General features: G+C 43.8%; 1 protein-coding gene across 1 annotated transcript; it reads left to right on the forward strand.

Moving 5' to 3' along the window:
- The first annotated feature begins 1,233 nt into the window (after nt 1-1,233).
- Nucleotides 1,234-15,274, forward strand: CD59 (CD59 molecule (CD59 blood group)). The gene is made up of 3 exons (XM_014839534.3): nt 1,234-1,300; nt 3,834-3,935; nt 15,060-15,274. The coding sequence occupies exons 1-3, from the start codon at nt 1,234-1,236 to the stop codon at nt 15,272-15,274; spliced, it is 384 nt and encodes a 127-aa protein (XP_014695020.2).
- The last annotated feature ends 8,590 nt before the right edge of the window (nt 15,275-23,864 follow it).

Raw genomic sequence — 23,864 nt, forward strand, 5'->3', positions numbered from 1 at the left:
GATTCAGGGACAGGGGGCAGTGGGCCAGGTAGCAGTCTTCTTAGATCTTCTGCTCATGGTTTGGACTTAGGTGAGTAAAAACCTCCATGGGGGTCTCCCCGTGGCCAAGTGGTTAAGTTTGCGTGCTCCGCTTCGGCAGCCCAGGGTTCACAGTTTCGGGTCCTGGGTGCGGACATGGCACCATTCATCAAGCCACGCTGTGGTGGCATCCCACAAAGAAGAACTAGAAGGACCTACAATTAGAATAATACAACTATGTACTGGGGCCTTGGGGAGGAAAAAAAAAAAAAGAAGATTGGCAACAGATGTTAGCTCAGGGCCAATCTTCCTCACCAAAAAGCATACCTTAAAAAAAAAAAAAAACGGGATAACTAAAATGTCGAGTTAAAAAAAAACCCCAAACCTCCCTGTGCCTTGGCTTCCTTAGCAGGTAAAAGGAGGCTGGAGGCGCTTCAGCCTCCCCCTCTTCTCCCCTGATGCTCACTGCTACACATCGAGGCATTAATGCAGTGGGAACTGGTCATCAAAGTTGCCTGGACCCCTCTTTACCTCCGCAGAGTGAACAAGGAGGTGTCCTCATCACACTTGCTAAGGGGAAGCCTGAGCTTCCAGGCCCGCTAAGCCTTTGCCTCCTGTTCTGCTGCTGAGTGCACGCCAGTGCCCCCAGAGTCACCCCTTTCTCTGACACACTTGGTGACTTGGCCCTCGAGGCCTGCTCAGCCAGCAGCTTGGGGTGGGGCCATCAGAGTAGGAGTAGTAGCGGCTGTAGGAAGTCCTTTTCTTATGTTCTCATTTGGCTGCAGAACATTCCTGGGGAAGACGGTGCTGTCTCCACTGCACAGGAGTGAGCCCAAGCTTGGAGGGACTGATTTAGTCCAGGGCACATGGCGACTGTGGGTGAGAGCTGGGGCTGCCCGGGCACAGTTGCCTCAGGGCCCAGCTGCCTGGATGTCCCACAGCTGCCTTCTCACGGGGACTGGCAGCATCTCTTCAGTAAGCTGAGGTCTCAGGGCAGGAGGGGCCCAGGCACTGCCCCACCTGAGAGCACCCCTGGGTTCGTGACCCTGGGTTCTAGCCTGGTAGGTGTCATGCTTTCTTGGCCTGCTGTCTCTGTCTCCGTGTTTCCTGAAGCCTCCTGGCCTCCCCGCTCCCGGTTTCTGAGACACCCGGCAGTAGTTTCTTGGTTCCTGAAGACCCTTTGTGTCCCTCCTTCCAGGCTCTGTGACAATCACAATGGGAAGCAAAGGAAGGTTCGTCCTGCTCGGGCTCCTGCTCATCCTGGGTGTCCTTTGCCGTTCAGGTGAGTGGGCCAGAGGGCTGTGGATCGGGACCATCTAGGCCACCTCGCCCACAAACTTCCTTTTTTTCAGGCCTCAGGAAGACTGAGCTGATGCCTCAGGCCTGGCTTTGGCTCTGTGCTTCCAGTGTTACAGGTGCAGTTAGCTGACAGCTCCTTCCTGAGTTACAGCCCATCCTGGGTCAAAGAGCTGCTTTTCAGGGTGAGGAGGGCACACTCGGCAACTTGAGTTTCACCTCACTCACCACAAGCTGCTGGACTCTCCCTGAATGCTGTCTGTAGAGTGCTGAGCTCAGTACTTCTGCCTGGGGCTCTCCATTGTGCTGACAAGGATGCTGATGACCACAGGCGTAGCGGCAGAAGCTGGTGCTTACAGCTTTTATGCGCCGATCGCCATCCTAAGCATCTCACGTGTATTTACTTATTTAATCCTCACATCAACCCTAAGGAGTAGGTACTCTTTTTTTATTACCATGTTGCAAATGATGAGACCAAGCCCCAAAGAAATTAAATAACTTGTCAAATATCACACAGAAGTGGTCCAGTTGGAATCTGAACCCAGACAGCCCGTCCCTGGTGTCTGCTCTTAACTCCTTCCCTGGGCTCCTCTTGGCCCCCGAGGGAGCTGTGTGTTCCTGAGTGTCACCTCTGCAGAACACGAGCACCCATGTGACTTGCCAAGTGTCATTTTCTGCCTGTGTCATGTTGGTGCTATGAATTTTTATTTTGTGGGGAGACAAAAGGAAGGAGCAAAGCAATGAGCAATAAAAAAGATAGCTGCCATGTGGAGCACGTCTTCTGCATTAGTAGCTGCCACGTAATTGAATGCTTATTATGTGCTAGGGAAACCCCACCTTATTTAATCCTTCCAGCCATCGCAGGAGGGGTCAGTGCTATTATGCCCATTTTATAGTTGAGGAAACTGGAAGAAAGAAACTAGACCAAGGACACATTTGAATACCCTCTCCCTTTCCGAGAAAAAAGAGAAGGTGGGCTCCCCGCCCGCCCCATCTCTGCTGATTCTGGCCAGTCGGCTGAAATGTGGGTCACCTATGTTACGACGCGGCTTTGCTGTCTCAGTGCTTCGACCCAGAGAGTTTCCTGCCATTAGTGTAGCCTGTTTCTACTCAATTCCTGGCGGTCTGCATCTGTTTACGGAGCAGGCTTGAGTTTGGGTTCATCAGCTGTTCTGTGACCAGTCTCGGGTGCACTTCAGCCCTTCCTCAGAGAGTCAGAGTGTGAAGCAGATCCCCTCCACCCTGGCTTAGTAGCTAGAAAAACAACAGTCACTGCTGACTTCTTGCTTGCCCCTGACCTGGATCCCCCCACAACTGGTGCTGTTTCCTTCTCTTTCCCATTCGGGACGATTGGAAGAACGCCATGGTTAAGCCAAGCTTGGGTTTCAGAACTGGCAGCCTGGGTTGCCATCCAAGCTCCCTCCCTTAGTAGTTCTGTGACTTTGGACAAGTTAGTTAATGTCTTCATCTTAGTTTTCTCTTGAAAAATGGGGATGGAGACCATGAGCCTACCTCTTGTAACAAGTCTATGAAGACTGAAAGCCTAGCACAGAGATGCACAGATATGGGGACACTGAATGAACCTGCGAGCTATGGCTGTTTCTGCCCCACAGAAGTTCAAGACGTGACCTTTGGTTCCTCTGTCTAAAGATTTGTCAGGACGCCAAATGAGCTCCGGCTCCAGCCAGGAGAAAATGCACTCCTGTGGCAACCTTTCCAAAGGGCCTCACAGACAGCCAGGCTGGAACAGCACCCCCTCTTCCGTGCTCTCCTCTCACGCATGTGTACACACATCTGGAGCAGGGACGAGGCTGTAGAATTTGCCTCTTTGTCCCTTCTTATTCTGGCTCCCCTCTCACGCAGACATGGCAAATGCTGGCAGGAGGAGAAGAGGCAGGGGCCAACCGAGCCCTGTCCCCAGGGAGGGGCTGACTCCGGCTCTGTGTTTGCAGCACTGTGGGTGTCTTTGGGAGAGTCACTGCACCTCTCCGGGCGTCTGCCTTGTCCTTTGTCTGCAGGGTAGGATTTTGGACTGATGTCTCAAGGGTTCGTCTATTAATCACGACCTGTAATGAGACTGTGTGCATTTTGCCTTTGGAAATGCCTTTTCACAGAGATGGGCACTGCCAAACACTGATCACTGGCCCATGAGAATGTGATTTAATAGAGAATATTCATTGCTGGGAAGGCATTGGTAGGATTCTGTTAGATTATCCTCTTGATAGTTTCCTTTTCATGCATCATTACATTGCAGATTAATCACTTCCAGGTGAAGGTAGAGAAAGCTTTTTGAAATATGGAAGTTACCTTTGCACTTGCACCGGGGCCCAAAAAATACCACAGGAACTGTAGTTTGAGCTTGGAAAATGTATCTGCTGTCGATGTATGTGGAAACGGCCACATGCTGTGCAGTACAGGCTCCTGCCCCCTGCTCATGGAGATGGTGGGCTTTCCTCCACTGCCAGGAGGGCGAGTCAGTGCTGTCTAGCAGGTCCTGACGGGCGTTCTTGCGATTCTAGGTCACAGCCTGGAGTGCTACTCATGTATCAATCCAGTTATATCCTGCGATATCAACATGACTTGTTCATATAATTTCGACGCATGTATCTTGGTCAAAGCCGGTAAGAGCCTCCCCCTTGCCTCCCCTCTAAGTTTAACGGGATGGTGAGAGCCTGGGAAAAGATGCATGACCCTCTCATTCTCAGTGGACTTGTAGTTAATAAGTCAGAGCTACCATTTCATAGCACTGGTTGCACGTGGCACTAAGCATTCGCCATGCATTTTTAACTTCACACTTCCCACCTACAATTTAGGGTAATCTTTTATTCTCGTTTGATAAATGAGGAAACTTGAGGTTCAGATTAAGCAAGAGACTAAGGTCAAGTAACCAACTCAGGGTCTTACGTGGGAATCCGTCTAATTCCAATGCTTGTGCTCGCTCCAGCTGCGCTGGCTCCCTCGCAGACTTCTGAGCACCTGAGCTTGTGGCTGGGAGGCAGGGATGAAGAAAGGAGGCGATTATGATGATGACAGAAGCCTGTTCAGCTATCACAAAGGACTTCATTTATACCTGTGTCTTATCCCGGGGGTACTCAATGCAGACAGAATCCTGAGGGGACTCGAGCTGAGGTCAAAGGGCAAGCAGGCAGGAAGGGGCCTGGAGGGAAAGGCGTTCCTGGGAGAGGCAACAGCAGGTTCCCGGCCCTCATGGCCTGGGTGGGGGGGGACACGCTAACATCGTCATGTTCTGTCGGATCTGCTTTTTCCAAATTGGTTAGACTGTGGAATCTCCATCTCCATAAATCCCATTAAAATAGGATTTAGGAAATGGTGGACAGAGGAGAGAAACCAGCGAAGCCTTGCCCTCGTCTTGCTGGGTGTGGCTCTGGATGGAATCCACGTGTGGGAATGATGCTGGTGAGCGAGGCTGTTTCAGGACCTCCTCAGTGGATGTGGTAAAACCCCAGACTTACAGCTCTAGCAGATAAAACTAAGAACACCCTTGAAGATATTTCACTCTAGTACCCTCTCCCACAAGCTCTCCCATATCAACAAACGAATGCTGAACATACAGGCAAGTGCATAAAGGCTTGGGAGACCCACAGGCTCCAAACAACCTGAGCGAAAGGAGGAGAAGGTTAATTTCCCCAGAAAGGAGAAATCCCTCAATAAGTAAGGACAAACTAGAGTTATCTTGTCTAAAAAATAGTAGTGTCTGATAATTTGATATAAATTCCTAGAATGCAGCTGAATTCCAAGCCCTACATTTGAGATCCTTGATCCTGTGGGGACAGTTCCTCTGCCACAACTAGAGGACCACATTAATGTGTTGTTAATGTAGAAAGTGTAGTGAGGCTCCAGAGAGAATGTTGTCACGCTCTCCACAAATATTTGAGCACCAATTACATGTGAGCACAGAGCCCTGGTTCCTAACCTTGCTCATCTGCGTCTCTTGGACCCCCACTACAAAAAGTATAGTTTCCAAATGAGAGAATAGAGGTGATAACACGTGTTGAAGAAGTATTAGATGAGCAATTAGGAGCTCTGCGCTCTGGGCTCTGTCCCGCCACCAGTAGGTTCTTTCTGCCTGTTTTTATTTATGAAGTGTCTGTGTTGGATGGTAGCGATGGGGAGAGGGAAAGAGGGAAGGAGACTAGAGCCAAAATCTTTTTTTCCGGCTCTCAAATCCCATTGTTTCTATCAGAATTATTAAACTTTTATTTTAATTTGTTCCAACTTTACTGAAGTATAATTGACTAATAAAAAGCGTATCTATTTAAAGAGTATAGCATGATGATTTGATACACATACATTCTGAACTGATTACCATAATCACTCTAATTAACATCTCCATCACCTCACATAGTTACCTTTTTTAATGTGATAGGAACACTTGAGATCTACTCTCTCAGCAAATTTTAAGTATACAATACAGCATTTTTAGCTATAGTCACCAAGCTGTACATTACGTCCCCAGAACTTACTTATTCATCTTATAAGGAATTATTAAGTTTTAAAAACGATTAATGCAAACAAGAAGACACCCCTATTAGAATGACCAAAATCCAAAACACTGACACCACCAAATGCTGACAAGGATGCAAAGCAACAAGAGTTCTCATTCACTGCTGGTGGGAACGCAAAACGGTGCAGTTTGGCAGTTTCCTAAAAAACTAAACACACTCTAACCATACATCCAGTGATTATGCTCCTTGGTATTTATCCAAATGAGTTGAAAACTTATGTCCACACAAAAACCACCCAGATGTTTACAGCAGCTTTATTCATAACTGCCAAAACTTGGAAGCAACCAAGACGTCCTTCAGTAGGTGAACGGATGGATAAACTGTGGAACATCGACAATGGACTAAAAGGAAATGAGCTATCAAGCCATGAAAAGACAGGGCAACCTTGAATACCTATTACTAAGTGAAAGGAACCAGTCTGAAAAGGCTACATACTGTATCATTCCCACTATATGACACTGTGGAAAAGGCACAACTATGGAGACAGTAATAAGGTCAGTGGTTCAGGGGCTGAGGGAGGAGGGATGCGTAGACGGGGCACAGGCTTTTAGGGCAGTGAAACTCCTCTGTGTGAGGTTGTAATGGTGCATACATGTGTGAAACCCCATAAAATGTTCAACACCTAGAGTGAACCCCAGTGTAAACCATGGGCTTTGGGGGATGATGATGAATCCGTGTAGACTCATCACTTGTAGGAAATGTTCCACACTGGTGAATAAAATCTATTTTTTAAAAAGGAAATATGAATTTTAAATATTTTTCTTATTCTCATGAATATAAGTCCCGAAACTTCAGCTAGACATGTGAAAACAGCAGTTTTTAAAATACAGACACTCTGACCTTACAGTCAGGCAGATATTAACAGAGCATCTCAGTCCCCCTCCAGCTCTGATGGACCTCGCCTGGGAGAGGCAGGGCACACTGTCATAATCATGAGTCAGGGGCCAGGCACTGCCTCAGAGAAATCATTTAACTACTCTGGCCACATTTTCCCCCTGGTTGTTGAATGGGAATAGCCATCTCTTGGAGCCAGTGGAGCAGTTAGAGGAGAAAATGGATGTGATAGTGCTGGGCAGATTACACCTGGAAGAGAGACACGGGGTATGTGTTAATTCAGCCACTATTTACTGGCGTGCTGGCCAGGTCCTGGAAGTACACAGCATGTACCTAGAATCTGGCAGAAGCCTCTGATGACAGTGCCAAGCGATCATTGCTGTCATGGCCCTCTGGATAAGGGGCACACTTACGGCTGCCTAGGACAGTTGGGGACTGTTGCTTGGTCAAGGTAGACTCAAGCCAAACCTTCAGAGAGAGTGGGGAGGATGTGCCAAGCAGAGAGAGAAGCTCCAACATTCCAGCGACTGTTTGGGGGGTTCTGATAGCAGCCTTGATGGGACGCTCACCATCATACGGTTGATATGCAAATAAGATGATTCAGGTAAAGCGCTTGGCTCACTGCAGGACACAGAGTAAGTGACTAATTAGAAGCAATTATTAATAAATTACTCTCTGCTCTCCCCAAGCTGTTAGGCTTCCATAATTAAAATTCTGGTAGCTTTAATGCCTTCCTGATTCCAATGCCTGATTAGTTAGCATTACACGAAGCAGGAACTCGTCCTATTCCCCAGCAATCCTCTGTACAGTAGGAGAAGCATCCACTGAAATACTCATGACCAAGCAAGTAGAGCCATGGGAACACTCTCTCTGACCTCTGCCACTGGACTGAACTTCGGTAAAACCCGGTGCAAACACCTATCCCCTCGAAGTGGGTGGGAGGGGTAAACCTGCAGTTAGGAACTTACAAGTTCTGTTCCAAGCTATACATGAAATTGAATAAATTAGTTATAAACCTTAAATAAGAAAATAGGCATCTGTATTTTTCTCTTTCCAGCACAGAAAATAAGAAAATCATTCCAGGGTAAGGACATACCTTCTCTATTTTTAAACCTCGAGCGTCTAGCATGCAATCTTGGCACATGGATAGTTATTTTTAGAGGGAAAATCTACCATAACTCCTCTCTCTCAACTAACATTTTCTTTTTAACTTAATATAATTTTTCTAAATATTAAAAAACAACTATAAGATACTTGGCATATATGTTTTGGGCCTTTATTTTCCTATGTGTGCAAAAACTGGGGCCATAATGGCATGTTCTTTTGGAAACTTTTCCTGTGTTACTAATTAGTCCAATGATTTTTTTTCTTTTTTTGAGTGAGGAAGATTGGTTCTGACCTTATATCTATTGCCGATCTTCCTCTTTTTGCTTGAGGAAGATTGTCCCTGAGCTAACATCTGTGCCAATCTTCTTCTGAGTTCTATGTGTGACACCTGCCACAGCATGGCTTCATGAGTGGTGTGTAGGTCCACACCCAGGATCCAAACCTGTGAACCCCAGGCTGCCGAAGCGGAGGGTGCGAACTTAGCCACTCTGCCACTGGGCTGGGCCCTAGTCCAGTGACTTTTAAATGAAGTTTAAAATATTTTAAAAATAAATGTATCTGATGGCTTTTTAAAAAAATCTCAATCCATGCAGAAATGTATAAATGGAAAATAGTCCTCTGAGAAGGTGACACTGTTAAATTACTTGGGAATCTTTCCAGAGAAAACGAATGCACTTACCACACACATACTAATCACCCCTTTTTCCCTCTTCTCTCCCCGCTTCCCCTCTGGTAACCACCAATCCAACCTCTGTCTCTATGTGTTTGTTTGTTGTTTTTATCTTCTACTTATGAGTGAGATCATATGGTATATGACTTTCTCCCTCTGACTTATTTCACTCAGCCTAATACCCTCAAGGTCCATCCATGTTTTCAAAAATGGCTGGATTTCATCATTTCTTATGGCTGAGTAGTATTGCATTGTGTATATATATCACATCTTCTTTATCCGTTTGTCCCTTCTTGGGCACCTAGGTTGCTTCCAAGTCTTGGCTATTGTGAATAATACGGCAATGAACACAGGGGTGCATATATATATTTACGCATTTGTGTTTTCATGTTCTTTGGATAAATACCCAGCAGCGGAATAGCTGGATTGCATGATAGTTCTATTCTTAATTTTCTGAGGAAACTCCATACTGTTTTCCAAAGCGGCTGCACCAGTTTGCACTCCCACCAGCAGTGTACTAGGGTTCCCTTCTCTCCACATCCTCTCCAACACTTCTTGTTTCCTGTCGTGTTAATTATAGTTGTCTTGTTAATTGTAGTTTTGATTTGTGATTCCCTGATAATTAGTGATGCTGAACATCTTTTCATGTGCCTTTTGGCCATCTGTATATCTTCTTTGGAGAAATGTCTGTTCAGATCTTTTACCCATTTTTTAATTGGGTTGTTAGTTTTTTTGTTGTTGAGATGTATGAGTTCTTTATATATTTTGGATATTAACCACTTATCAGATATATGGTTTGAAAATATCTTCTCCCAATTGTTTAGGTTGTCTTTTCATTTTGTTGATGGTTTTCCTTTGCTGTGCAGAAGCTTTTTAGTTTGATGTAGTCCCATTTGTTCATTTTTTTCTTTTCTTTCCCTTGCCTGGTCAGACATGGTACTTGAAAATATGCTGCTAAGACCGATGTCAAAGAGCGTACTGCCTATGTTTTCTTCTAGACGGTTCATGGTTTCAGGTCTTACATTCAAATCCTTAACACATTTTGAGTTAATTTTTGTGTATGGCATGAGATAATGGTCTACTTCATTCCTTTGCTTGTGGCTGTCCAGTTTTTCCAACACCATTTATTGAAGAGACTTTCCTTTCTCCATTTTATGTTCTTGGCTCCTTTGTCGAAAATTAGCTGTCCATAGATGTGTGGATTTATTTCTCGGCTCTCAATTCTGTTCCATCGATCTATGTGTCTGTTTTTGTACCAGTACCATGCTGTTTTGATTACTATGGCTTTGTAGTATATTTTGAAATCAGGGAGTACGATACCTCCAACTTCTTATTTTTTGTTACAATTGTTAATGGGATCATATTCTTAATTTCTCTTTCTGCTACTTCGTGGTTGGTGTATAGAAACAGAACTGATTTTCGTATGTTGAGTTTGTATCTTGCAACTTTATGGTATTCATTTATTATTTATAAAAGTTCTTCAGTGAATTCTTCAGGGTTTTCTATATGCAAAATCATGTCACCTGCAAAAAGCAACAGTTTCTCTCTTCCTTTCTAATTTGGATCGCTTTTACTCCTTTTTCTCGCCTGATTGCTCTGGCTAGGAGTTCCAGCACTATGTTAAATAAGAGTGGGGAAAGTGGACATCCTTGTCTGGTTCCCGTTCTTAGAGGCGTGGCTTTCAGTTTTTCTCCATTGAGAATGATATTAGCTGTGGGTTTGTCATATATGGCCTTTATTATGTTGAACTATTTTCCTTCGGTACCCACTTTATTCAGAATTTTTATCATAAATGGATGCTGTATCTTGTCAGATGCTTTCTCTGCATCTATTGAGCTGATCATGTGATTTTCATTCTTCATTTTGTTAATGTGATGTATCACGTTGATTGATTTGTGGATGTTGAACCATCCCTGCATCCCTGGAAAAAATCCCACTTGATCATGATGTATGATCTTTTTAAAGTATTGTTGTATTCGATTTGCTAGTATTTAGTTGAAGATTTTTGCATCAATGTTCATCAGTAATATTGGCCTGTAGTTTTCTTTTTGTGTGTTGTCCTTGTCTGGTTTTGGTATCAGGGTAATTTTGGCTTCACAGAATGAATTAAGAAGCCTTCCCTCCTCTTCAATTTTTGGGAGAGTTGGAGAAGGATAGGTATTAAGCCTTCTTTGAATGTTTGGTAGAATTCACCAAGGAAACCATCTGGTCCTGGACTTTTATTTTTGGAAGGTTTTTGATGACTGTTTCAATCTTCCTACCGGTGGTTGGTCTATTCAAATTCTCTGTTTCTTCTTGATTCAGTTTTAGAAGGTTGTATGATTCTAAGAATTTATCCTTTCTTCTAGATTATGCAATTCGTTGGTATATAGCTATTTGTAGTATTCTCTTATAATCTTTTGTATTTCTGGGGTGTCTGTTATAATTTCTCCTCTTTCATTTCTGACTTTATTTATTTGAGCCTTTATTTTTTTCTTGGTGAGTCTGGCTAAAGGTTTGTCAATTTTATCTTTTCCAAGAACCAGCTCTTAGTTTCATTGATTTTTAAAAAATGTTTAATGTCTCTTTTTCATTTATTTCTGCTCTGATTTTTTATTATTTCCTTCCTTCTACTGATTTGGGGCTTTGTTTGTTCTTCTTTTTCCAGTTCCTTTACATGCACTCTTAGATTGTTTATTTGAGATTTTTCTTGAGGTAGGCCTGTATTGCTAAAAACTTCCCTCTTAGAACTGCTTTTGCTCTATCCCATAAATTTTGGCATGTCATATTTTCATTTTCATTTGTCTCCAGGTATTTTTTGCTTTCTCCTTTAATTTCTTTGTTGACTCAGTCATTGTTCAGTACCATTTTATTTAGTCTCCACATATTTGGGGCTTTTCTGATTTTTTTCCTGTAGTTGATTTCTGGTTCTATACCACTGTGGTCAGAAAGGATCTGATCTTCTTAAATTTACTTTTTGATCTTAAATTTATTGAGACTTGTTTTGTGGCCTAATATGTGATCTATCCTGGAGAATGTTCCATGTGCATTTGAAAAGAATGTGTATTTTGTTGTTTTTGGATGGAATGTTCTATATATATCTACTAAGTCTGGTCTCATGTATCATTTAAGGCCAGTGTTTCCATTTTGCTCTTCTGTTTGGGTGATCTATCCATTGGTGTTAGCAGAGTGTTAAAGTCCCCTACTACCATTGTGTTACTGTCTATTTCTCCTTTTATGTCTGTTAATAATTGCTTTATATATTTAGGTGCTCCTATGTTGGGCGCATAGATATTTACAATTATTATATCCTCTTGTTGGATTGTTCCCTTTATCATTATGTAGTGCCCTTCTTTGTCACTTGTTACAGTTTTTGTTTTAAAGTCTATTTTGTCTGATGTAAGTATCGCTACCCCAGCTTTCTTTTCTTTGACATTTGCATGGAGTATCTTCTTCCATCCCTTCACTTTTAGTTTGTGAGTGTCTTGAGGTCTGCAGTGTGTCTCTTGTATGCAGCATATATATGGGTCTTGTTTTCTTATCCAATTGGCCACCCTATGGTATTTGGCTGGAGCACTTAGTCCATTGACATATTTAACATAGCAATTGATGTGAATGTTCTTAATGCCATTTTGTTACTTTTTTCTGGGTGTTTTAGTACTTCCTCTCCATTCCTTTCTTCTTTTCTTGCTCTCTTCCCTTGTGGTTTGATAGTTTTATTTAGTATTATGTTTGGTTTTCTTTCTCTTAATTTTTTGTGTATTTATTATAGGTTTCTGGTTTGTGATTACCATCATCTATAATAACCTATGTATATAGCAATCTATATTAAGTTGATGGTCTCTTTAGTTTGACCTCTTGCTAAAAGCTCTAATTTTAGTACTTTTGTCTTTTGACCTTCATATTATCTTCATAGGTGGTTGACCTGCTACCTTTACTGTATTTTTGCTTTTACCAGTGATTTTATTGTTTTATATATATATTATTTTCTTATTCCTATTTGTGGTCTTCCCTTTTCCATTTAAATAAGACTCTTTAGCATTTCTCGTAAGACTGATTTCTTGGTGATAAACTCCTTTAGTTTTGCTTGTCTTGGAAGCTCTTTCTCTCTCCTTCCATTCTGAATGATAACCTTGCTGGTTAGAGTATTCTCAGCTGTAGGTTTTTTCCTTTCAACACTTTAAATATATCATGCCACTCCCTTCTAGGCTGTAAGGTTTCTGCTAAGAAATCAGCTGATAGCCATATGGGGTTTCCTTTGTATGTAACTTATTGCCTTTCTCTTGCGGCTTTTAGGATTCTCTCTTTATCTTTAAATTTGCACATTTTAATTATAATGTGTCTTGGTTTGGGCCTCTTTGGGTTTATCTTGTTTGGTACTCTCCGTGCTTCCTGTCTGTTTCCTTCCTTAGGTTAGGAAAGTTTTCAGCTAGATACAATCAGAGAATAGATTCTCTGCCCCATTGTCTCTCTCTTCTCCTTCTGGGATACCTATAATACAAATGTTAGTTCCTTTGATGTTGTCCCAGAGGTCCCTTAGATTATTCTCATTCTTTGTAATTCTTTTTTCTTTTATCTGTTCAGCTTGGGTGATTTCTCTAGTCTTTTTTCCAGTTTGCTGATCCATTCTTCTGTATCATCTACTTGACTATTGAGTCCCTCTAGTGAATTTTTAATTTCCAGTATTGTGTTCTTCACTTCTGATTGATTCTTTTTTTATATTTTCCAGTTCTTTGTTGATGTTCTCACTGAGTTCATCCATTCTTCTCCCAAGATCAATGAGCATCCTTATGACTATTAGTTTGTATTCTTTGTCAGGTAGATTGTTTATCTCCCTTTCATTTATTTCTTTTTCTGAGGTTTAGTCCTATTCCCTGACTTGGAACATCTTCCTTTGTCTCCTAATTTTGCCCCTTTTTCTGTGCTAATATCTATGTACTGGGTGGGTCAGCTATATCTCTTGATCTTGGAGAGATGACCTTATGTAAGAGATGCCTTATGAGGCCCAGCAGTGTGCTCCCCTCTTGTCACCAGTTCCAAATGTTCCAGGAGTGCATTTTCAAATTTTGTGAGGAACTGCCAGACTTTTCCAAAGTATCTGCACCATTTTACCTTCACACCAGCAATGAATGAGGGCTCCAGTTTCTCCATATCCTTGCCAACATGTTATTTTCCAGTTTCTTGATTATAGCCATCCTAGTGCGTATGAAATAATCTTCATTGTGATTTGTATTCTCCTAATGACTAATGATATTGAGCATCTTTTTGTACACTTATTGGCCATTTGTATATCTTCTTTGGAGAAATATCAACACTGTTTGCCCATTTTTTATTTTATTTTATTTTATTTTATTTTTGGGGGTTTTTTTGGTTTGTTTGTTTTTGTTTTGTTTTGTTTTTGAGGAAGATTAGCCCTGAGCTAACTGCTGCCAATCCTCTTTTTGTTGAGGGATACTGGCCCTGAGCCAACATCCGTGCCCATCTTCCTCTACTTTATATGTGGGATGCCTACCACAGCATGGTGTGCCAAGCGGTGCCATGTCCACACCCAGGAACTGAACCGGCAAACCCCAGGCTGCCAAAGCAGAACGTGCTCACTTAACTGTTGTGTCACATTTTTCAATTAGGTTGTCTTTTTATTGTTGAGTTGTAAGAGTGTGTTATATATTCTGGATACTAGACTCTTATCAGATTTATGATTTGCAAGCATTTTCTCCCTTTTCGTGCATTGTGTTTTTATTTTTTTTTTTCTTGCAGGGGAAGATTTGCCCTAAGCTAATATCTGTTGCCAATCTTCCTCCTTTTTTCTTCTCCTCTCCCTACCTTAAACCCCAGTACATAGTTGTGTATAGTTGTAAGTTCTTCTGGTATTTCTATATGAGCCATTGCCACAGCATGGCAACTGACAGATGAGTGCTGAGGTTCTGTGCCTGGGAACTGAACCTGGGCCACTGAAGCAAAGCATGCCGAACTTTAACTGCTGGGCCATCAGGGTTGGCTGTCTTTTCATTTATTTTTTGATAGTGTCCTTTGAAGCAAAGAAGTTTTTAATTTTGATGAAGTTCAATTTATCTATTTTTCTGCATTTTTTTTTTAAACTCAGACTCTTTCCACATCAGCATGCACAGGCCTTATCTGCATAGACTTCCATTGTATGTAACTCTACCATAATTTCTTCAAATGATTTTTATTAATGGACTATTTGTCTTTTTGTCTTTTAGTTTCTTGATGTTAAGATATTACTATAGGGCCCATTCTTGAGCACATATCTTCTCCCCTTTTAGAAGTAACTTCATAGAGTAAATTCTAGAAGTGAGATCTGAATCACAGGGGGCATATGTTTGAAAATCTTGGTAAATCTCTAAAACATCAGTATGATTGCCTATTGTCTCCCATACGCACACAACTGTACTGACTCTGATGAGACTTTGGTTTTATGGCAAAGTTCCCCTCAGAGCTGTATTATCTTTTTCTTCATTGCTTCCCTTGACAACCCAACTGGGAGGCACGTTATTGCCCTGAGGTCTTCACTTCCACAGGATAAGTTCCGAGAAGTAGACCTGAGGGTTCTGAGGCAGCTACAGAGCTTTAGCCACTTGCTTGCTTATGGTTGCATGTCTCCCCCACAGAGGTAGGAAGACATTACTACCAGTGTTGGAGGATGGAAGACTGCGAGTGGGACTACATTTCCAGTGCCTTAGGGGAGACCAAGCTGACATACGAATGCTGCCAGAAGGACCTGTGTAACACGGAGAAGGAGGAGAGCGATACAAGCCACTTGTCTGGGAGAACAACTCTGCTGGCAACCCCACTGCTGGCAGCAGCCTGGAGCCTTTGTCTCTAACTCAGCACTGGAGGGCTTCTCTGGAACTCCCTGTTTCTTATAAATAAGATAGTCCTTATTTCCTTTGGTGCTGCGTTCCAAAGGCTTTATATTTTCCATCTGCATCCTGTTGGGAAAGACTGAAACTAGCTTGAGCAGCTTGGATAAGACAGGAGGGGCTCAGAGACTTTGAAGACCAGTCCTGTTTGCAGAGAAGACTCGTTCAAGGGAGAAGGTTAAGAGTGAAGCACACATGCTTTGAGCTAGGTTGTATGCTTCTTCCTCTGCTCTTTGCGGTGACAGCTTGAGTGGATTCTCTGCATCCTCAGTTGTTTCCCCGATTCTTGGTGTGGTTAGACAGGATATAATCAGTGATTTTTGGGAGTGGGGCAGGGAAGTTCTTTTCAACAGTCTCGCTCACAGGGAATGCTCTCATCCTCCCCCCTCATGGCCCCTGTGTTGCTGGGTAGGAACAATGAAGTTCCAGATGTGGCTGTCATCAGGGGCAATGAGATTCTCAATGCAGAGAGGCTGGAGTGACTGTCGTACTCTCAGCTGGAAGGTGTCTGGCAGCGAAGGAGGGAAGCTCTCCAGACAGCAGGGCATGGAAACACAGGGCTGTCTGTAGAGAAGTACCAGGGGCTGAAATCTGAGTTTCCCTCTGTCCCTAAATTTTATACTGGCTTTGCTATCTTTCACTAGAAAAACTTAACAGCATAAATTAATGATACATTAAACAGTCCCTCCCCTTTTTTAGTGGAATGGTAGGATAGCTCAGCTTTGTAACAAACAGTTAAAGACTGAGCTCTTATATGTTACGTGTAACTGGCAGTATTAAGTGTACTTAATTTAAATGTTACCGGTGGGGAGACTCTGCCTGTGTGCATGTGTGATGTACGAATGCCATGGGAAGAGCCTTTGGGGTTGCAGTCTGAGACCTCCAAATGCCCACATGAACAGCAGCTGGTCTGCAGGGATGTTTGACCTGCTGACATCCAGCTTGCTGCCTCCCAGCTAACTGGGCACAGACTGTGTAAAACACATTTGCAAGGGCTATTAGCATGATCACAAGTGTTGAGGCTTTCAGAAGCTCTACCAGTTTCCTAAAAAGTGACTCACCTTTTCAGGAGAGTAGAATTTTGCCTTTTTATTGTGGGTGTTGGTAAATAATCCTCAAGATCTGGTTGACTTAATGACATTTGTATTCTTATAATGTCAGCTGTATTTAATGGCATAGCCTGACTTTTGCAGATGAAAGTGGAATTTCTTGATTAACATTACTTTAAAACCCCTTGCTCATGCAATCTCTTAGACAAACTGGGATGAATGATGCCTTTTTGAAAATAAAATCTCATCAAATGAATGTGTGTGGTTATTGACCACAAGGATAACAGCATATGCAGCATGCCAATGGTAGCAACGAAGGAAGATGTCTTGGTCCAGACCAGTTTCCTCTGTGGATGCTATTACTTGAACATAGACAAATAGAGGCTTCCTCATCAAACCTAGCATTACCTGGTGCTCTGTGTTCCCTGTTGGTTCAATGTTTTTCCTTACATCATCTTTAAGTTCCAAGACAAAATCCTAGGTGTGACCCTGTCCTCAATAGGACTTTCTCTGCCCAAGGAAGTATTGACAATGTCCACAGTCGCTGGCAGAGCAAAGCAGTGCATTTCATATTGGGCTTTTTAGTTCGAAGGAACAAGAGCCAATTTTGACTCACTTAAACAGAAAATAAATTTTGAGGAACTTTGATAGGGGAATTCAACCAGACTACAAAATGCCAGGTCTTAGGCAGTTCCAGAAGTCTCTGTCAAGATTCAGATTCCAAGGTGAGACTGTCTGACTGCCATCTTGGGTCCTGTGCCACTTTTGGGCCAGAGTACATTGAGAAAGGGGTCATTCTCTAAAGCAGAATCTGGGTGCTGCTAAATGGGGAGATGGGGAGAGGGCTGCTAGGAGTTGAAATCAGCAAGAGTCATATAAATGACCTTAAGCTTCAAGGTTTCTTTCTGCACAAAGTTGCTATGACTCATGCTGTAGACTGTGGGTTGGGTTTCTGGACCCAAAGGTGATACTGCAAAGGCCAGATGAGTGGAGAGTCAGCAGCCTTCATGTGACTTTACAGGAAATTTCATATTGGGTTCAGTATTGGGAGGTGGTAACCCCATTGGATCTTCTCTTTTCGGGGATGAGCTATGGATGCAAGGTACCCCCAGTGGGTGGGTCAGTGGAACTCATAATTTGATTGTCCAACTTAGTCTTGGAAGTACTGAGCTTCCAGCTATGAGTATATTCCCCTGTGTCCTTGCAGTCAGCTCTGTGACTCAACATCAGGCAGTGTGTATCCTGATAAAATACAAGCCTGGCCAGCACACATGTTTTGGACTCTGAGCCTCCTAAGAGTGTGCGCCATGCTTTATATGTCTGGATCTTCAGAGGTGGCGTGAGTTATCCTGCACATCATAAGTCCCTTGTCAGTGTTCAAAGACTACTAGCTCACATTGATTTTGTTGCTGGCAAACAGACCTGAACCGGTGTTAGCAGTTCTCTCTAAGGATTCTTGATATGCTAAGAAGGCACAGAGGCAGTACAGACCTGACATTCACTGGATTGAGGGGTTCCTTCTGGTAAGAGATTCCAGGCTCTGATTTTACATGTATTTTCATCAGTAGTATCATCATCTCACTTTGCTTAAGAGGAAACTACATTTGGAGAAGTTAGCTTAACTGCCCACGGTCACCAAGGAAATATATTGGCAAGTCCAGGATTCACACTCAACTCCCCAAGTGGGCCCCTCGGCCACTGCCCATTTTGCACACTCCTTTGCACACTCCTTTGATGTACTTCCATCTGACTTTGGAAGGAAGCCCGGAACGAGACTCAGGTGATTTTTTGTTTGAAGATAGTGATTCCTACCTTTTCTTAGAACACAAGAAGGACAGTAGTTTTTTACTGGACAGTTAGGTTACCCAACAGTGTGAGCTTCACAGAACCTAGCCTTTCTGGAAACAGGAAATAATTTCAGAACACTGCGTTTGCCACAGTCTGTTTCCAAAAGCCCACTGCTTCCCGTAAATACTTTATTTCAGAAGAGTAGCAGTTAAGTGCGTGGATTTTGTAGTTGGGAACCTGGGTTCAGATCCTGTCTCCCCCACTAACTGACTAGGTCTCTGGACAAGTTTTTTGAACCTCTTTGAGCTCTGGCTTCTGCATCTACCTCAAAGAACTGTGAGGCTCGAGGTCACGCATTTGTGAAGTTTGGCAGGTAGGACGTGGGCACAAGTCCAGGGTGGTTACAGCTACAGGGGTCTAAGACTCTACAGTGACCCACATAGCTTTGGGTGAAACCCAATGGCTTCAACATAAGTAGAAACTGACCAGAGATCTTTCTAAATTACTTATAGGATTATTCACCATAAAATTTTTATTTATCTAAACTAAAGCTTCCTCTTTATACCCACTTATATTATTTAGGAGTAAGATAAATGATCACAAGACTTAACTTCTGGTGGGTGAGGATGTTCTCCTTTTCCCGGCGGCTATGGAGGCCTAGAGCCTCTGGGAGGGGAGAGTGACAGTATACACCCTGCAGAGGGCAAGTGCCTTGAACTGGAAACTCAAGGTTCCAATACTGTGCAGTGGAAAGCTGCTTTTCTGTGATCAGTTTCCCTTGGGTTGCTGTGCTTCCCATCCTGGCTGTTATTGGCTATATGCAAGTCAACAAACCCCAGTATGTCGATCCCATGTGCAATCAATGCTCATGGTGGCTCATCTAACCCCACTCAATCTGGCTGTGGTGTTTGCAGATTGTACATCAGGCAGCCTAGAGTGTCGATACTGATAAGATGTGGGGTCTTTACTGGAACGTAAGCAGCTGTCATGTGTTGGTGTGATACAGTGCTGTGACCAGAGCTAGAACTTAGCATTATAATTCATAAACTCTGTTAGTGTAGAAAAAATAGAACCTGGCACTAGATTCTTCCACAGAGAGTTTAGTGGTCACAACTTGAGGGCTCACTGTGTGCCTGCACTATCGTAAGTACTATCTATGTACAAGCTCACTTCACCTTTGCCAGTAACAGTGAATGGGTATTGTCTATACCCAAACCCATCAGAGTGTCTTCAAATTCCAGTCCAGGCCCATTCACCGACCAGGACAGGCAGCCCAGGCAGCTCTGCCCTGGGATCCGATAAGGTCTGTCCATGCCACAGATGCCTCTGCCCCTTCCCATTTCTTGAACTAGTTTGAGAAAATTTCCATTCTTTGCAACCAAACGTCCCTGACCAAGGTAACTACTAGTGTAAAGGACTAACTGACAATTGCTAACTAAACCACCCTTCTTAGGAGCTATAAGCAGCAGTTAAAAAACACTGAGGACTGGAATGGAAATAATGAATACATGATGTGAATACAGTAGCTTTGAGATTTTTTTTTTATTTAGGTTTACAATAAAATCTAACCACATCAGACCTTTACTTTAAATGCATACATTTGCAGCATAGTTGTAAAGGTCCTTTTTCATGCTTCTGTCACTGACTGGCTCTGAGGCCTCGAGCATACGACCTCATCACTCTGGGCCTCAACGTCATCATCAGTTGTAACGAGGGTACCTACCGGAAGGGACATTTGACTTGTAGCCAGTCGGCATCTGTTCCCCCTCCCTTCTGGTAACAGAACCATAATTTCCTTTTGGGGAACTACTTCTGCCCTTTAAGTACAGTCTTGGTGTGCCTGTTAATAAAGGCGACCTGCCCTCCTCTAGCCAAAAAGTGAGCATGTTTTCTCCTGGAATTTAAGTCTTGAACGGAGTTAGGCAAGGACTGAAAAAAATTTTTTGGTTGAAGCTGTGAGTGTCTCAGGAAGGCTACAAGTAACAAACAACTCATCTTTGAGTAGCTAAATCAGACAGAGTTCGGTCTTCTCACATAAACAGTCTGGAAGTCAGCAGCTGCTGGCATTGGTTCAGCTGTTCAACAATGTCTGGGCTGGTTTATTCATGATATTCATGGTCTTTCCCTCATGATCACAAAATGACTGCAGAAGTTCCAGTGTTGCATCCAGGTTCAAGGCGGGAAGAGGAGATGAAGGGAAAGCTTCAGTTGTTTCTGTCCTTCTTATAAGGAAAGTAAAATCTTTCCCAGAAAGCTCCCTTTGATCTTCTGGTCATATCTTCCAGCTGGAACTGTGTCTCATGGCCTCCCCAGCTGAAAGGGAGACTGGCAAAGCTCGGATTTAGTTTTTCTGGCCTATAGGGGACCGCAGCAAGGGAAAAAAGTTAAAAATAGTAATTGAGAATAGCAAGCCGAAGGCATCTGCCACCCCAGTGGCCACACTGAAGAGGCTATTGATTCCTTTCCATTACCTGGATCCCGAAAGTTGTCCTGGTCTCTGCACCTTCTAACCCTAATTCTTAAGCTTTCAATCCAGAAGCTATTGCATAGCCCTCTGTATAAATGCTCAGTATCAGCCTCTGTTGCTTGTGAACAGAAAATTCTGACAGACCGATCCTAAGTGTGACTGTCAGGACAATATGAGAACACACTATAGTAAGGGGGCACTCATTGGCAGCCACCCTTATTTCGCCCAAGGCGGCACTGCTAGCTGGTGCTGGCTGATGGGACTGGACTCGGCTCTCTCATCCTCCGAGGCCCTGCACTCTCCATTCCACTAAGCCGCCTCTCCGGCTGCAGTTTATTAAAAATGGACCCACTCTGCAGGTGCACAGGAGCACATCCACCACGGGAAACAGAAGTCAGGGCAGGCCTGCGGTGGCTCAGAAACTCTGAAACAGTGGGTGTTGTGAAGGGATGTGGGAACGCCTGGGCCCCCAGGGCAGACTAACACAATAGTTAATTCAGAGGAGTAACAAAGAAAAGACTGTTCCGTGCTTCCCCAAAGTAGCCAGACCCTTGAATTGTGGCACAAACAACATCCAGTTAGGGCTGGCCCCCTGCCATGAGGAGGATGGGAGACCGGAAGCCACAAAGGTGGCCTTGCCCTGAGAGGCCGAGGGAGGGAGGGGTGATGAGGGGAGCAGTGGAGACGGCCTGCCTGCCTGCAACGCCAGCTTAGTGCTAAGAGCCCAGGACCTCAGGCGAGTTTCTGAACCTCGTATGTCTCAGTGCCCTCATCTGGAAAATGGGGATAATAGCACCCACTGCTTAGGGTTGTTAGAAAAATGGAATGAATTAAGACGAGTGCCTGGCCCACAGTAGCATCTACTTATGTGTTTACCATCACTGTCCTCAGCAGGACGACAGGTAATCAGCTTCTAGGGTAGAAGAGCTTGCCAAATGGTCTGGAGTGGGTTTGGTTTTCTGGGAGGGACCCTTGCTCCGTTTTCCTCATAAATTCACCAGGGCTTAATGGTGCATTTAAGGAATCCATGTATCAGTGTAGAATAATCATAGCCAAGCTTCACTGAGCACCCACCATGTGCCCCAAGTACTGCTTATCCATGTTTTATCAAATACATCAACCCTGTGAAGTAGATATTGTCTTCATTTTATTGATCAGAAAACTGAGGTTCAGAGAGCTGACATGAGTTTCCCAGAGTCACAAAGAGTCCTGGATTCAAACTCGACACTTGTATTAATCTGTTCAGGCTGCTATAACAAAAATACCATAGATTGTTATTAAACAACATTTATTTCTCCCAGTTGTGAAGACTGGGAGGTCCAAGATGAAGGCTCCAGTACGTTTGGTGTCTGGTGAGAACCTGCTTTCTGGCTGATAGCCACCTTCTTGCTGTGTCCTCACGTGGCAGAAGGGGCGAGGGAGCTCTCTGGGGCCTCTTTCCTAAGGGCACTAATCCTATTCACAGGGGCTCTGTCCTCATGCCGTAATCACCTCCCAAAGGCCCCCACTTCCTAATACCCTCACGTTGCAGGTTAGGATTTCAACATATGAACTGGTGGATACACAAACTCCATATACACTCCATAACAATTCTGTTGTGTTCCAAGCCACAAGCACTACAAGTCCCTAAATGCCATCTGGAGTCAAGGCAGTCAGGCAGGCAAATCATGACACACCCCTAAGGAGGCTGAGAACCTGGCTAAGATGTGGTCGGCGGCAGTGTGTCTAGACACAGAGCTAAAGGGATGGAGGGGACATGGGGCTCCTGGGGAGCCCCTCCAGAAGAGGCTCTCTGTACCATCTCCAGCAGCCCGACGCCTGAGGGAACCAGGCAAACAACACCCCAGGTTCTCCCAGGACTTTCTGGCTACAGAGGGCTGTGGCAATGGAAATTATAAACCCAACTGGTGGGAGGCAGCCTAGGTTAAATAGAGAGTTTAAGTCGGAGCATCGGGAGGAACTTCCACCCCACTGTGTCATATTGCTTAAGATGACACTCCTGGCCCCTCTGTTCCTGAAAGTGGAGGACTGCCCTGATTGGCGAGTTCGAAGAAAGGACCAGAAAGAAGAAGGTCCTTGACCTGCTCTTCACAGTGCCAGTCAAGCCCTTTCCCTGTGGACAAGGGCTGTGGTCTTCCCACTGGGCCTTGTGCTGAGTGGGTAAGCTCAGTTCAGAAGTGTGATATTAGCAAGCCCAGCTGGCTACCAGACCTAAAGCAACATCCTCCAACTGACTTTCAACCTACAGAAACAGAAACCAGTTTAAGAGGCAAAGCATTTATTTGGGATCAAAGAATTGCAATTCAAGGAGCACAGATTCAGGTAGAAATCCAAACAGTGTCCCGATTACAAGCGAGGGGCTTAGGGTTTTTATGGGAAGAAGGGAGGATGATATGAGTTGTATTAAGGAAGAGTTCATTGGTAATGCTTGAGGTAAGGCTAGGTTTGTACTTCATAGACTGGCTTGAGATTCAGTCATCAGGCAAAAAGCTAGACTTGTACTTCATTGATTGGTTAGCAATCCAGTCATCAACAAAGTCCAGTTCCAACAGTTCTTACAGACAGGATAGTCTTGTCCTTACTGACTTCTTGGAATGTTGGCGGTTTGGTCCAGTTTGGAAGATAAAGAAAATAAGACGTTCAAAGCAATTCCCCTGAAATGGCTGCTCTGGCTCTATTTTAATACGGCTCCAGTCATCTCATCTTTCACATGTTACCCTTTTGATCAAGATCTTTCTCCGAAACATCACTGATTGAACCCTGAAAGGCATTGCTGATCGACTATCAGAAAGCATTGCTGATCAGTCATCAAAGCATCATTGGTCCCTCATCACCAGAAAGGCTCATTCCTCATTTGTCACGTCCCACATAGGAGGGCAAGTGGTTTTCTTAGGAGCCTTAGGCCACATTTGAGCAACAAGAGCTCCAGAGCAGAGGAAATCTCTGCCATCAGGTTCTTTGAGAGGTAAACATCTCCTGCGGTTCCTTGAAGTTTCTCATGTGAAGTCTCACAAGCCCTAGCAATCATTTCAGAGTGCTGAGTGACCACTATCCGAGAGGTGTTTTTATAACATTGAGCTGTGCAGAGGACACAAAATTTTACAACAATGAGAATTCCTATAATAACAAACAAGATGCTACGTACAAATTGGGGAATAGAACTGAACCAGGAGGAAATTCCTGAGGGCTGCAAGCTAAAGAGATGGAAGAAGCACAAGATGTCAGTGGGCACTGCATTTAAACATTTGG

Source organism: Equus asinus, chromosome 17, assembly GCF_041296235.1.
Source record: "Equus asinus isolate D_3611 breed Donkey chromosome 17, EquAss-T2T_v2, whole genome shotgun sequence".
In the NCBI taxonomy this organism is placed as follows: Eukaryota; Metazoa; Chordata; class Mammalia; order Perissodactyla; family Equidae; genus Equus; species Equus asinus.